This window comes from Suricata suricatta, chromosome 8, assembly GCF_006229205.1.
Source record: "Suricata suricatta isolate VVHF042 chromosome 8, meerkat_22Aug2017_6uvM2_HiC, whole genome shotgun sequence".
NCBI lineage: Eukaryota > Metazoa > Chordata > Mammalia > Carnivora > Herpestidae > Suricata > Suricata suricatta.
In genome coordinates, this window is record NC_043707.1 from 70,874,200 (window position 1) to 70,887,231 (window position 13,032).

At 35.8% G+C, this 13,032-nt stretch overlaps 1 protein-coding gene across 2 annotated transcripts in view; it reads right to left on the minus strand.

Moving 5' to 3' along the window:
• Nucleotides 1–13,032, minus strand: part of HS2ST1 (heparan sulfate 2-O-sulfotransferase 1) — a 164,717-nt gene that overhangs the window by 34,114 nt on the left and 117,571 nt on the right. For both annotated transcript variants that reach the window (XM_029946562.1, XM_029946561.1), the window contains one exon: nucleotides 4,408–4,646. In XM_029946562.1, coding sequence (XP_029802422.1) covers nucleotides 4,408–4,646 — 239 coding nt within the window. The remainder of the gene's footprint in view (nucleotides 1–4,407; nucleotides 4,647–13,032) is intronic.

Sequence of the window (13,032 nt, forward strand, 5' to 3'; positions counted from 1 at the left end):
TACCCAAGGGATACAGAAGTGCTGATGCATGGGGGCACATGTACCCCAGTGTTCATAGCAGCACTTTCAACAGTAGCCAAATCATGGAAAGAGCCTAAATGTCCATCAACTGACAAATGGATCAAGAAGAGGTAGTTTATGTATACAATGGAATACTACGTGGCAATGAGAAAGAATGAAATCTGGCCATTTATAATAATGTGAATGGAACTCAAGGGTGTTATGATAAATGAAATAAGTCAGGCAGAGAAAGACGGATACCATATGTTTTCACTCATATGTGGAACAGGAGAAACTTAACGGAGGACCATAGGGGAGAAGGGGAAAACAATAGTTAAGGAGAGGGAGAGACTCTTAAAGAGACTCTTAAATACTGACAACAAACTGAGGTTTGATGGGGGTACAGGAGACGGGAACAGGGGCGATGGGCATGGAGGAGGGCACTTCTTGGGATGAGCACTGGGTGTTATATGGAAACCAACTTGACAATAAACTATATTAAAAAAATAAATATATGAGCCTGTTGGTCTAGGTAAGGAATCTGGATTTTGTTGGGGAGGTTGGAATATGAATTTAAAGATAAGCTTCACTATCCTATGAAGATTATAATATGTATGTTCTCATAACCCCACTAAGAACCGTGTTCTAGTATTTTGCTACTTAAACTATAGTTCAAGGACCAGAAGAATCTGTTTTGGCATCAGGTGGAAGATGTTTTAGAAATTCAGATTATCAGGTTCCATTTTAGTCCTTCTGAATCAGAATCTGTATTTTAACTGGTGATTAATATACACATGACAGGTTAAGAAGCACTCATCTAAAGTGATGCTTGGAAAATCAGTATCTGTAACTAATCAAATCATAGGCACTAATGCAAAAGACCAGAAGGTATCTTAACTGTGAATTAAAAGAAAAAAAATTACTGTGTTATTCTACAGAGAATACAAATTCTGGGTATTTTCAATGCTTAGAAAGGGGTTAAATATGATCACAAACCTAAACATATGAGTGTAGAAAAGAATTAAGATTCTAAAAGATGCTGCCACTTAACACCTATTTGACAGTTACCTTAAAGACAAGACATTCTCTAATGTAGAGACATGTTCGTGATAGCAGAGCAGTTCTAACTACAAGAGCTGAATGACTACCTGTCTCTTCCCAATTCCTGCGTATTCGCTGAGTAAAGCACACCTCACAAATATAACTCCCCAGAGTGACTCCAGCTCACTCTCAATGCTTTGTCTTCCCACACCCCATATTCTCAAATGCTTATCTTTCCATTCCCTTGTTCTAACTTTCCCTCTTCTTTTATTCCAATTTCTTCATTGCAAAAACTCCCTAAACTACAGAAAAGATGAAAGAATAATAGGGTCAACATCTACATACTTGTGCTCTAAGATTCACTAACTTCATCTTTTGCCACTTTTGCTTATCTTTGTTGTCTCTCCTCATGCACACACACACTTACTATTTTCCGCACCATCTGAAAACAAGTAGCAGACATTTTTGATCAAAGATCCAGTTACAGATCACACATTACATTTGGTTTTCATGTCTCTTTAGTTTCCTCACCTCTAGAGAGAACTGGCCTGCCCCACACCTAGCCATACTTTGTTTAGTTGCCATGATATTGATACTTTAGAAGAGTTAAAGCTGATTACTCTAGATAATGTTCAAAAAAGATGGATTTACCTTTTTCAAGCCTAGGTACAGATTAAACATTCTTGTGAGAAACATTTTGCATTAGATAGTCTAGTGAGAATATCATAAAGTGATATTCTCTCCCCCACCCCCCAGTTTTAGTAGATTTTCAGTAATTTCTACACTCAATGCGGGGCTTGAACTCACAACCCTGAGATCAAGAGCTGCATGCTCTTCCGAGCCAGCCAGGCGCTCCAGATCTTTTCCTCAAACAGTCCTCATAGTTCCTGCATCTATGTTTTATGTTCTGAGTAAATTACAAATAAGCTTCTTCGAAGATGTGGCCTTGCTTTTATTTCTTTCCTATTTCAACAAAGAATACAGCACAATCTCTGTATATATTATATACTCAATAAATAAATGAAAACTTGAAAGCAGAGTTGACAGCTATTTCTCAGGATGATAGAATATGCATAGGTTGCTATTACCCATTCAACAGCTTTCTATCAAATGCAAAATATTTAGACTTTGCCTCTAAAATTTTTGAGAAAAATAATTAAGCATGTTAACAATTTAGCACAATGTCTAGTATAGTATGTATAAAATACATCTAGGAAAGAACTGGAGCTAAAGAGTATTTCTCTACACAAACATGTTTAAGGTGCTGTTCGTCGTGTAATCCAACTGTTTTTAAGACAATGTTTATCAGAGCACCTGGGTGGCTCAGTAACTGACTCCGCTCAGGTCATGATCTTGCAGTTCATGGGCTTGAGCCTCGTTGTTGGGCTCTGTGCTGACAGCTCAGAGCCTGGAGCCTGTTTAGATTCTTTGTCTCCCTCTCTCTCTGCCCCTCCTCTACTTGTACTTTGTCTGTCTTTCTCTCTCAAAAGTAAATAAACATTAAAAAATTTTTTTAAAAAGACAGTGCTTCCCTTCTATTTTTTGGGGGGGGGGAGTCTACATGTAACTCATGAGCTACTGAAAGAGAAACAGGAGCTTTATCTCATCCAAATGTAACTGGGAAAATGTGTCACTACATGATGCCTGTAAATGTCATATATGGAGAGCTCCCATAGATTCTTACTTTATTAAAAAAAAAAAGTCAATGTCACTGTCAGACATCTTGTAGCTGCCATAAGACTTTGTAATGCTGGACACAAAATAAACAAAGTAACTTTCCTTTTCTAAAAAATACTACTGGGGCTTCTGGGTGGCTCAGTTAGTTAGGCGTTCAACTCTCAATTTCAGCTCAGGTCATAAGATCACAGTTTGTGAGTTCGAGCCCCACTTGGGATTCTTCCTCTCCCTCTCTCTCTCTGCCCCTCCTCCACATACATTCTCTTTCAAAATAAACTTAAAATAAATAAAAAAGATACTACTAAATAAACATAAAATTACTTGTGAGTATTAAGAGTTGTTCCTTTTAAACCAAGATACATTTTGAAAAGCAATCAGGCAAGAAATGTAAAATCTACCACACAATATATAAAAACTGATTATTTAGGATACTTGCTCTTGAGATATATAGTATTACATAATGAATAGTTTTTAGGACCCACTTAGCTAAATAAGCTCATGTTTCTTCTCATTTACAGAAGAATTATTTAGTTTGGCTGATGGGTGTAGATTTTTGGTTTTACGAAAAAGAGTGAGGATACTGCAGAGAGCCAAGAATCATACGGGCAGATGACACGTCATATACGATTAGCCTTTACAAACACCTAAGAAAACAAACCTTAACCTTGTGTATCAGTGTTATTCTCTTATTTCTGTGTAAGGATTATAAGTATGCTTAAGAGTGGAATTAGAGTCAATTCTGCAACCACACAAGCTCAGCTGTTTTCAAACAGATAACTACACTCTTAACTATCACAAACCTTTCTAATAAGCTTACTGCAATATGGTATTGAATCCTACATAGTATTTTCACATATTATCTTTTCTCCTCATCGAGCTCAATTCCCATTCCCTTCAATATTTATAGAGAATTCTATATGTTTATAATTACAGTCAGAACTCCAGGTGTGGAGAAAATGTGTGCTACTACTGCTAAAGAGATAAGTAATTTTTTTTCATGAGATAATGTCCTCCACTTTTCTTAAATTTATTTCGTATCTATTCATTTGTTTACCTAAAGTTTCTTGACAACTTAAAAAGGCAAGATTATAAGCTTCAATTCCTGTTCTCCAGAAGTTTGTTGCTAATATAATATAAATTACTAGTTCAGATAAGATGAAGTTCAGGAAGCCAGTCATGAAACTGAGTGACACACAGAAGACAGGTATGTGGCTGTGAACACAGCTGTGTGACAGCTCAGAGCCTGGAGCCTGCTTCAGATCCCATGTCTCCCTTTCTCAAAGATAGATAGATAGATAGATAGATAGATAGATAGATAGATAGATAAAAATATTTCTCTATCACAAAATGAGACAACAGAATGATTTTTACTGTAGGGTATCTTGCTAAAAATAAATTTCCTATTTTTTAAAAAATACCATATTAAAAAGCATCATTTTCTCTTTAAAAATTGAAAGCTATTAATAAGTTAATTTCTGCAAATATCTGAATACATATAATATGCAAGAAAATGTACCAAATACTGTGAAAAATGTAACATTATAGAAAGGTTTGTTTGGTCCTTCCCCCAAGAGACTTACAATTCACTGGAGTCAGCACACATATCCCTTGAAATGTTTTTTCCTCTTGAGATATAAAAAAAGAGTGAGGAAGTACCAGAAAACATGTATTCATCTCGTAGGTGTTTACCTGGTCTTGTAGTGACATTACTGGATTATTTTTAGTAGTGTTGATGTGAAGAACATGGTATTTATTCTTTGCACACAGGTCATAGGCAATGTTGGTAAAAGAAGTGCTTGCAGTTTTGGGGACTCTGTTATAAATGATCACCATATCCTCTTCCTCATCCAGCGCTGCCTCTTGCCGGGGGCCATCCATTGTGTGGCGCTGCTCAATTTCTCGAACTTCATGTCTTGCAATAGCCCTTTCTGCAAAGAAAAACAGGTATGAACTCAGTTTTTAAAGACAATGAAAATAGTTTCTCATTTCTAGAACATAATTTTCCTATTCAAGAAATGGGTAAGAGCACTTGAAATGTTTTGAAGACCCACACCTCAGAGTTACCTTTGAAGGATAACACATATGCATATACAGAACAAAGGAATAAACAGTCATCAAGTTTACAATACCCTGAATCAGAGATCAGTGTAGTTCAAAAGTCACTCTACATTCTAAAAGAATTTCTACAGCCTGAATTCATTCGCAAACATACAAAAACAGATTGCATGGAATACTAAGCTTCACAGTAAAAAATGCATTTAGAAAATAAGTCATTTATAATTTAAGCAAAGATTCTGAAATTTATTACTTAGGATTTAATTACTCCCTGATTTATTACAATGTAGCAGGACAGTGGTTATAGATGCTGGAGTGATTCTGGGTAACAAGAGAAGAAACTACATCATCACAAGCCTTTTTTGATTTTTGGTGTTGCATTACATTGTAAGTCCTGGCTGTTCACTCCTTAAACTCTACGGTTCATCTAAATCAAATCACTGCCACATGGTTCGAAAAACAGTTACTTTTGAATTCTTTTACTATTAAGTTCTATTTCATATAAACTTTAGCTTTGAGGGTTTTGGGAGGGGGGAGGAAATAAGAAAGGGGCAAGAGAAAAATGAGGGGATAAAAACCTCTAACAAGATGACAAGTTACCTTGCACAGAGACAGCTGCCCACACACACAGTGCACCCTCCCACCACCAGATCTCGGAGCAAGCCATCTCACTTGCTTCGAACACTCTTCCATTTCCCCCATGCCCCAATGCTGCATGGTGAACCCCTCAACCTCCACATGGAGTTTCATCATCCCTTGAAGGGGAAGTATTATCTGATCTCCCTAATTAGGTAAAATCACACACACAATGCATGCATATGTACCACATACCACATATCTCATACTAATCAGAGTTGTAATTTTTTAATATTAAATGCGGTATTGGTGTCTGTCTACAATAATGCCGACAACTTAAAAAAATGACAAAGAAGCAATGAGGTATAATTACAGTAACAAGCAAGTACAGACTTCAAATACTGTCAAACCATGTGTCTTATATTTTGGTTCAGAAGATATGGTCACCACATTATAGAAAGTACACTCTGAGCTCCGGATTCACATTCAGAAGACTTGAATAAAAGTTCCAAGCCTGCTGCTTATTAGCTGTGGGCTTTCCAAAACAGGAGAAGTGCATATACTCTGTGTGTGTGTGTGTGTGTGTGTGTGTGTGTGTGTATCCACATTCTATATGTACGTGCATTTGTGTGTTCTTTTTATTTTCCCGGAGGAAAGTTAGATGGGAATGCACAGAGCAGGAGATGAGCTTAGTGTTGAATGTATTGCTGAATTGCCTGGGACTATCCAGGAGATGTTATGTAGATAATTGGGCACATAGGTCGAGTTCAGAATAAATATTCAAGTAGAAGAAAGACATCTGGGAAAACCATGGAAATGAATGCCACTGCCTAGATAATCTAGAATATGTAGCATGGGAGAGAGACTCTGGGACAGAATCTTAGGAAATACCAACATTTAAGGAGGAAACAGAGACAAACTATAGAGGGAAGCTAAGAAGAAACAGAGAAAGGAAGCAGGGCTGACTGTTAAGAAGCATATGCCACATGATAGAAAGCATAATGTTTTTCAAATTGACAGTGCTTCCCAAATGGATCTATAAATCAAGGTAATGTATGAGGCTACAGGCATTTACATAGGATTTTGAAGTTGTCTCAGATTAAACTCAAAGAGTTTTTATTGAGAGCCTACACACATTATTATATTCAATAATTTTTAAGAACTCTTATCTCCCGAACAACCTCAAACTGTCATCACAGTCTAAAACTATTATGATATTGTTATGTACACACGCTGTCCTCTTTCTACAAAGGGAAATAAAATGGTGCTGCTGTCATTCAGGTGCTGATAGAAGCGTGAAAGGTCTCCTCTAGCAGCCCAGACATGCATGAAATTGCCTTTAAAAGATTCACCTGCAAGCAACAATGCTGAATTTACTTTCACTAGTTTTTCTAAAACCAAGTATTTGGAAAAGAAGATTTTATGTGCTATTTCACAAATGGGTACCTATTCTGCCTACAGAATACATAATGACAGAATATATAAGAAAATCTGCAATACTAACAGTTTTTATAATTATTCCGTCTACTTATAAAATTTTACATGCCCAATCACCGCTGTGAAAATTAACTACAAAATTCAATGAAAGTATTTTTTAAAAGGGGTGCTTGGGTGGCTTGGTCAGTCAGGCATCTGACTCTTGATTTCAGCTGAGGTCATGATCTCACAATTCTTGAGCTCAAGCTCTGCATTGGGCTCTGCACTGATAGTGTGGAGCCTACATTGGATCCTCTCTTTTCGTCTCTCTCCCCCTTCCCTGCTCTCTCTCTCTCAAAAATAAATTTTAAAGAAGTTATCATTTTCTGAGAGCAAGTGACCACAAGCATGGAAGAGGGGCAGAGAGAGAGAATCTTAAGTATGCTTCACACTCAGCATGGAACCCAACATGGGGCTCAATCCCATGACCATGAAATCATGACCTGAAATCAAAAGTTAAACACGCATACACTCAACTGACTGAGCGACCCAGGCAACGCTGTGGATTTTTTATTTTTTAAAGTGATAAAACTCTACCCAGACCATGAAACTAACATGTTGTAAAAATTAATCATTGTTCTTGATTCACCATGTATACTAAATTAGATGCACTGTATATTGAACACAATTTTTAAAAATTTCTAAAAAAATATGCAAATATGCAAGTCACTACTTTCCTTATTCAAATAATGTATTTATATGCACTATTTTCCAAGTGTTTTTACCTTGCTTTAACAAACAGGATAATTAGTAACAGTGTTATGCCTAAATATAAAAAGATAAAAATCATGGGCAAATTAAAAGGATTTTTATTAGTAATGTATGTCTATAAAATCAAATCTCATTTAGTTGAATAACAACAGTAATAAGTGTTGATAGTAAAATACTATGCCTTTCCACCTGTGACAAACATAAAACCAGTAAGGGTGTTTGCAATTTAGCCATATTCTTTACTTGCTAAGTATTTGACAGTTCCAAGTCTTTTTTTTACCAAAGATGCTCTGCATCTAGTTAGTACAGCTTCTTCTGAGACTTAACTCAATGCAGAAATTAGTCACAGCACATTGGTAGTGCACTTAGAGAATGTGGACAGTATATTTAAAATACTTACAATGCTTTTTGAAATAATTTTTTTTTCACGTTTGAGTAATGAATTACGGGGAATCTGCTATGCAAGCTATTTCAGAACCCCCACAAATGTACTAGCTACAAACGACGTGGGGACAGCCTGAGAGTCATAAAATTTCAGGTGCACTACTGGCACTAAGGCGCCTGCCCAACACCAAAGATAGACGCGAAACTTCATGGCAACTCCAGTTCTTCGAGGCTCCTGTGCCAAGGTGGCAGAGACTTCAGCTCAGTGAACCTCTCCATGTGGCAGATTATCAACTAACTCAAGTCTTTTAAAACACTATTCATAACAGCACTAATTACCTATTTCTGAACTGGCAGGGCATTAAAGGCCTTATTTAGTGCAAGAAGGTAATGAATGGTCAAGCTATCTATAAAACATTAGAGCTGCATTAAAAACACCAAGCTAAATTCTACACAGCACTAAAGTCACAAAAGATGTATATACATCAGGCTACAGAAAAACTGATGAAAACATAAGTGAAGATTTAAAAAAAATATCGTTTAATGATCATTGTTTTTGAACATTACGGTTGTTTCGGGGAACAACTTTCTCTTTGAACATGCAATTGTATATTCAATGGACTAAATAACTTAACCTACACATTTATAGAGAAGTAAGAGAAATTACAGGGAAATAAATTTTGCAGTTTGTACAAATTAAAGTACCCATGAATACAGAACTGTCTCCCCATGTCACAGTCATTTCTGCAAGGGTCTCAGCAGAAAATAACCACTTCACACAGGCCCCAAACATGTACTATTTCTGTACTGTGGGTACATTAGGACTTCAGGGAGAAAAGAAACAGCAGAAGGAAAAAGCAATCCATTGCCTTGCTTTAAATAGTGAAACGTCAGCATGTTAAAGTAAAAAGTATATAGTTAGACAACAGGTAAATAATAAAAGGCAAAGAACATGAAGAAAAATACCATCAAATTTTTACATTTATAAGAAAAAATATAGACACTGGCAATGACATCATTAAAACTTCAGTACACTCTAACCTAAGGGGGATACAAGAGTTAAAACTGCATATGCACAAAGGGTAGAGTAAAAGTATTAGCGGCATTATGATTTTTCTGGGTCATGGACTCCTTTGGGAATATGTAGAATACTGTGGACACCCTCTCGCCAGAAAGACAGACTGGTACCTTTTAGAAAGGGTGGATGGTCTATGATCCCAGAGTAACTACTCCTAAAAAAGAAAAAAGAAAAAAACCTCCCCAAACTAGCAAGCCTCATAGTAAACTGCCTTAGGGCAATAGTATATATAGGAAAAAAACAGGCTACTCATAAGTAAGTACTGTAGGCAAAGAGAAATCTCTGAAGAAATTGGCAGTGTCCGTCTCAGAAATGTCTGCAGGTGAGGATGCCAGGGCACAAAACCTGACCTGTCAGGGTCCCCTGGCAAGTATCCCTGTGGCACAGCTAGACAAGCGGGGCTCTAAGGGCTTGGGGCATCAAATATCTGACTTAAAGTGGATCCTCAGCACTTTCTAGGAACAAATCCTGAATTGTATAAACTATGTAAAATCCTCAAACACTGTTATGAAGTATAATTTATTCCCCATAAAATGTGTACACTATGCAAAGTAGGAAGCGACAAAGCTGCACCAAAAAAAAGTTACCATGAATCTGTGTAACTGGTCCTTTCTTCAGCAGCACTCCCTGTGAACACATGGTCCAAACACACACTACCTGATCTGCATGGACAGAGTATTTGGCCATCACTATAAATTAAATAAAGTGGCTGTCTGGTTGTATGTATCATTTTCTCAAGAATATTTTTAGCCTGAATCATGCTTCTTGAAGTCAATCACCATGGGAACTGACAAAATAAATCTCTATATGAAACGCTGAAGGCCGGACACTGAACACTGGCAAGTGCTTTCTTGTGTGGTTTCCAGGCAGTCAACAAGGGGTGCCTGTGCTATCATTAAAACCTAAAAGTTTAAGTAAAAACGAAGGGATAGCACCATTCACTTTAAGGGAGATGGAGTAGACCAATGTTTTCCTATTCTCCCCTCTACGTACAGCTAAAAATCCTCGACATATATAAAAAATAACCACAAAATTCTAAAACATAGAGGGCAAGTTCTCTACAAAATCCTACAGCTATCGTGACATTTAATAGTGAAAAAATGAAATAGAATGCTTTCCTTCTAATATCAGAAACAAAGCATAAGGTATAGTCTCATTAATTTTACTTAAAATAGTATTAGAGACCTAGTTAATGCATTAAAGCAAAATAATAAGACCCACAACAACAGCAGCAACATACAGATAGAAAAAGAAATAAAACTAACCCTATTTGAAGATGATATAATTTTCTATGAAGACAATCACAAGGAAATCTACAAAAACAAAACAATTCTAGAAAAAGTCACGTCAGCCAAGTTCCAGGACACAAGATAAAAATACAAAATCCAATGTATTTCTATACTAGAAATAGACACATAGACACAAAAATAAAAATTATAATTATCATCTATAATCACACAAAAAATACCCAGTTGTAAATCTAACAAAACATATACAGGACTTCTATGCAGAAATAAAGGTTGAAAATGCCCCAAATTTGTTATAAGACATGAATCTACACATTCTAGCTCAATGAGCTACAGGAAGGATAAACTCAAAAAGATCCACAGTGACACATTAAATCAAACAGTTAAAAGCCAAAGCCAAAGTGAGAATTTTGAAAGCATCAAGAAAAAAACCAAACTGCAGTAAGATTAATGGTGTATTTTTGCCCATTTGATCGTGTCCCATAGGTTTCTAAGGCTCTGATCCCTCTTCTTCACTAGTTTTTCTTTTCACTCCTCTGACTATAATTGTAAATGATCATTCTTTATGTTCACTGATGGAAACCGAAAATAGGAATACATGGCTTAAGAAATCTGTAAAAACATGGAGGATGCTTTGAGATGTACTATTTTGGGAAAGCTCAAGAAAAGATAAAAAGCATATTAGTTGGAGTCCCCATTTTCTATCAAAGTATTCATTTCAAGTGACTGAGATGCATAAAGAATCAAGTCTTCAAATGGGCTTACCTATGATTAAGTATAATATTTCATATTTTAAATAGGTACTTACAGGAAAAAAGTTACTTCTATAATATTATCATTCTGTATTTAATGGTGCAGTTTGACTCCTTCCTAAAATAGAAACTAACTACGGAAATAATTCAAGACAAAATTATATGTTTGAATAAAGATGCTTAACACAAGGATGCTTGTAATGTTGAAAAATCAGTGACTACTTAAATATCTAACCATGGTGGATTGGTTAAATAAAATACAGTGCTTCCATACAATGGAATAATATGGAAGTATTAAAGAATAATGATGGGAGATGCCTAGGTGGATCAGTTGGTTGAGTGTCCAATTCTTGATTTTGACTCAGGTCATGATCTCAGCAACATAGGGCTCTCAGTGTGGAAATTTCTTGGCATCCTCTCTCCCCCTCTGGTCTGTCTCCCCAACTCACACATGCTCTCTTTCTCTCTAAAATAAAACATTTTGAAAATTAAAAAAATAATAATGATGGAGTATATACTGCCTTTTTCAATTGAAAAATAAAGACTAAAATCATGCCCTCAAGGGATGCCTTGGTGGCTCAGTGGGTTAAGCAATGGACTCTTCTTATCAGCTCAGGTGGTGATCTCACAGTCGTAAGACTGAACCCCAAATATGGGTCCACCCTGAGCATGGGGCCAGCTTGGGATTCTCTCTCTCCTCTCTCCCTCCCCTCAAAATAAATAAATAAATTTTAAAAAATTAAAAAAAAAAAAAAGAAACTAACTCTCAGACAACCAATCAAATGTGGAGCACAGGCTCTGGAGCCATTTTAACAAGGCAATCGCATCCTGGCATCAGTATACAGCTGGTGATCACTTTGACCCTCAGTTTCCTCATCTAGATGGCAATAATAATGGTGCCTCTTAGGGTGTTCTTTAAGAATCAAAACATAAGAATGCATATAAAATACTCACTACTGAGCATGCACAGAACAAAATGATGCATATGAAGCACTTAAAATAGACAGTGAGAACTCCATGGTAGCTACTACCGATATTATTATTTCATATAGGTGAATAGTGTACTTCTCAGATTGATAACAAAAAAAGGTTGTAATGTATAAGAATTTCACTTTTCATTTGTGTAATAACTGTAAAATCTATAATCAAGTTTAATAAGTACATTAAATAAAATATAACTCATATTCCTTTAACTTAGGAACCTAACAACAAAAAGAATGATACTGGTGGCTATTAGATTGATGGGATATTTAATAGCTACTTTAATTTTCTTACCTAATCATCTCAAAAGCATTAACCAATATATTCTTAGTGGCAGTTCATCAATGAGATGAAGTTTGGAAAGAAAATTTGATTTTTGTAATGTATTTTCATCAATGTTAAGAATTACTGGATAATTAATGCACAAGCATAATGTATACGTAACACACGGCCTAGGAAATGTCACCACATATAGAGGCATCCAATAACTATTGTTAAGTTAAAAATAAATGTGTGTTTTATAAACTGTTGAGTTTATAGCTGCTTTTGTTTTTAATATTAATGAACTCATATAAGATTTTGTGAGTATTTACTTATTTTTGGTAATTTTTAAAAGTGAAGTTCTTGTAATAAAATTAATCATTACAAAGCAAACAATTCAAGTGGCACATTCAATGTGGGCAACCATCATATCTATCTAGTTCTGAAATGCATTCTTCACCCTGAAGGAAATCCGATACCCATGTAGCATTTCCCTCTCTGCTATCCCCTGGCCACTACCAGTCTGTGTTGTGCCTGTGGATTTACTTCTTCTGGATATTTCATTATGCAGTATTGTGATAAAAAAAAATCAAGAAATATTATCCATATCTAAAAAATAATAAGCTGGTAGTGAAAGTTTAAGAGGAATTTTTATATGTAAACATTATAAAATCTAAGCCCTCATTTTAACTTTAGGTCTCCTAAAGTGCTATTTTTTTCCCTCCTAACTTTAAGATTTCCTTTCTCTTACACACTCAAGGGAAAATGTAAACTTATTCATATGGACACATAC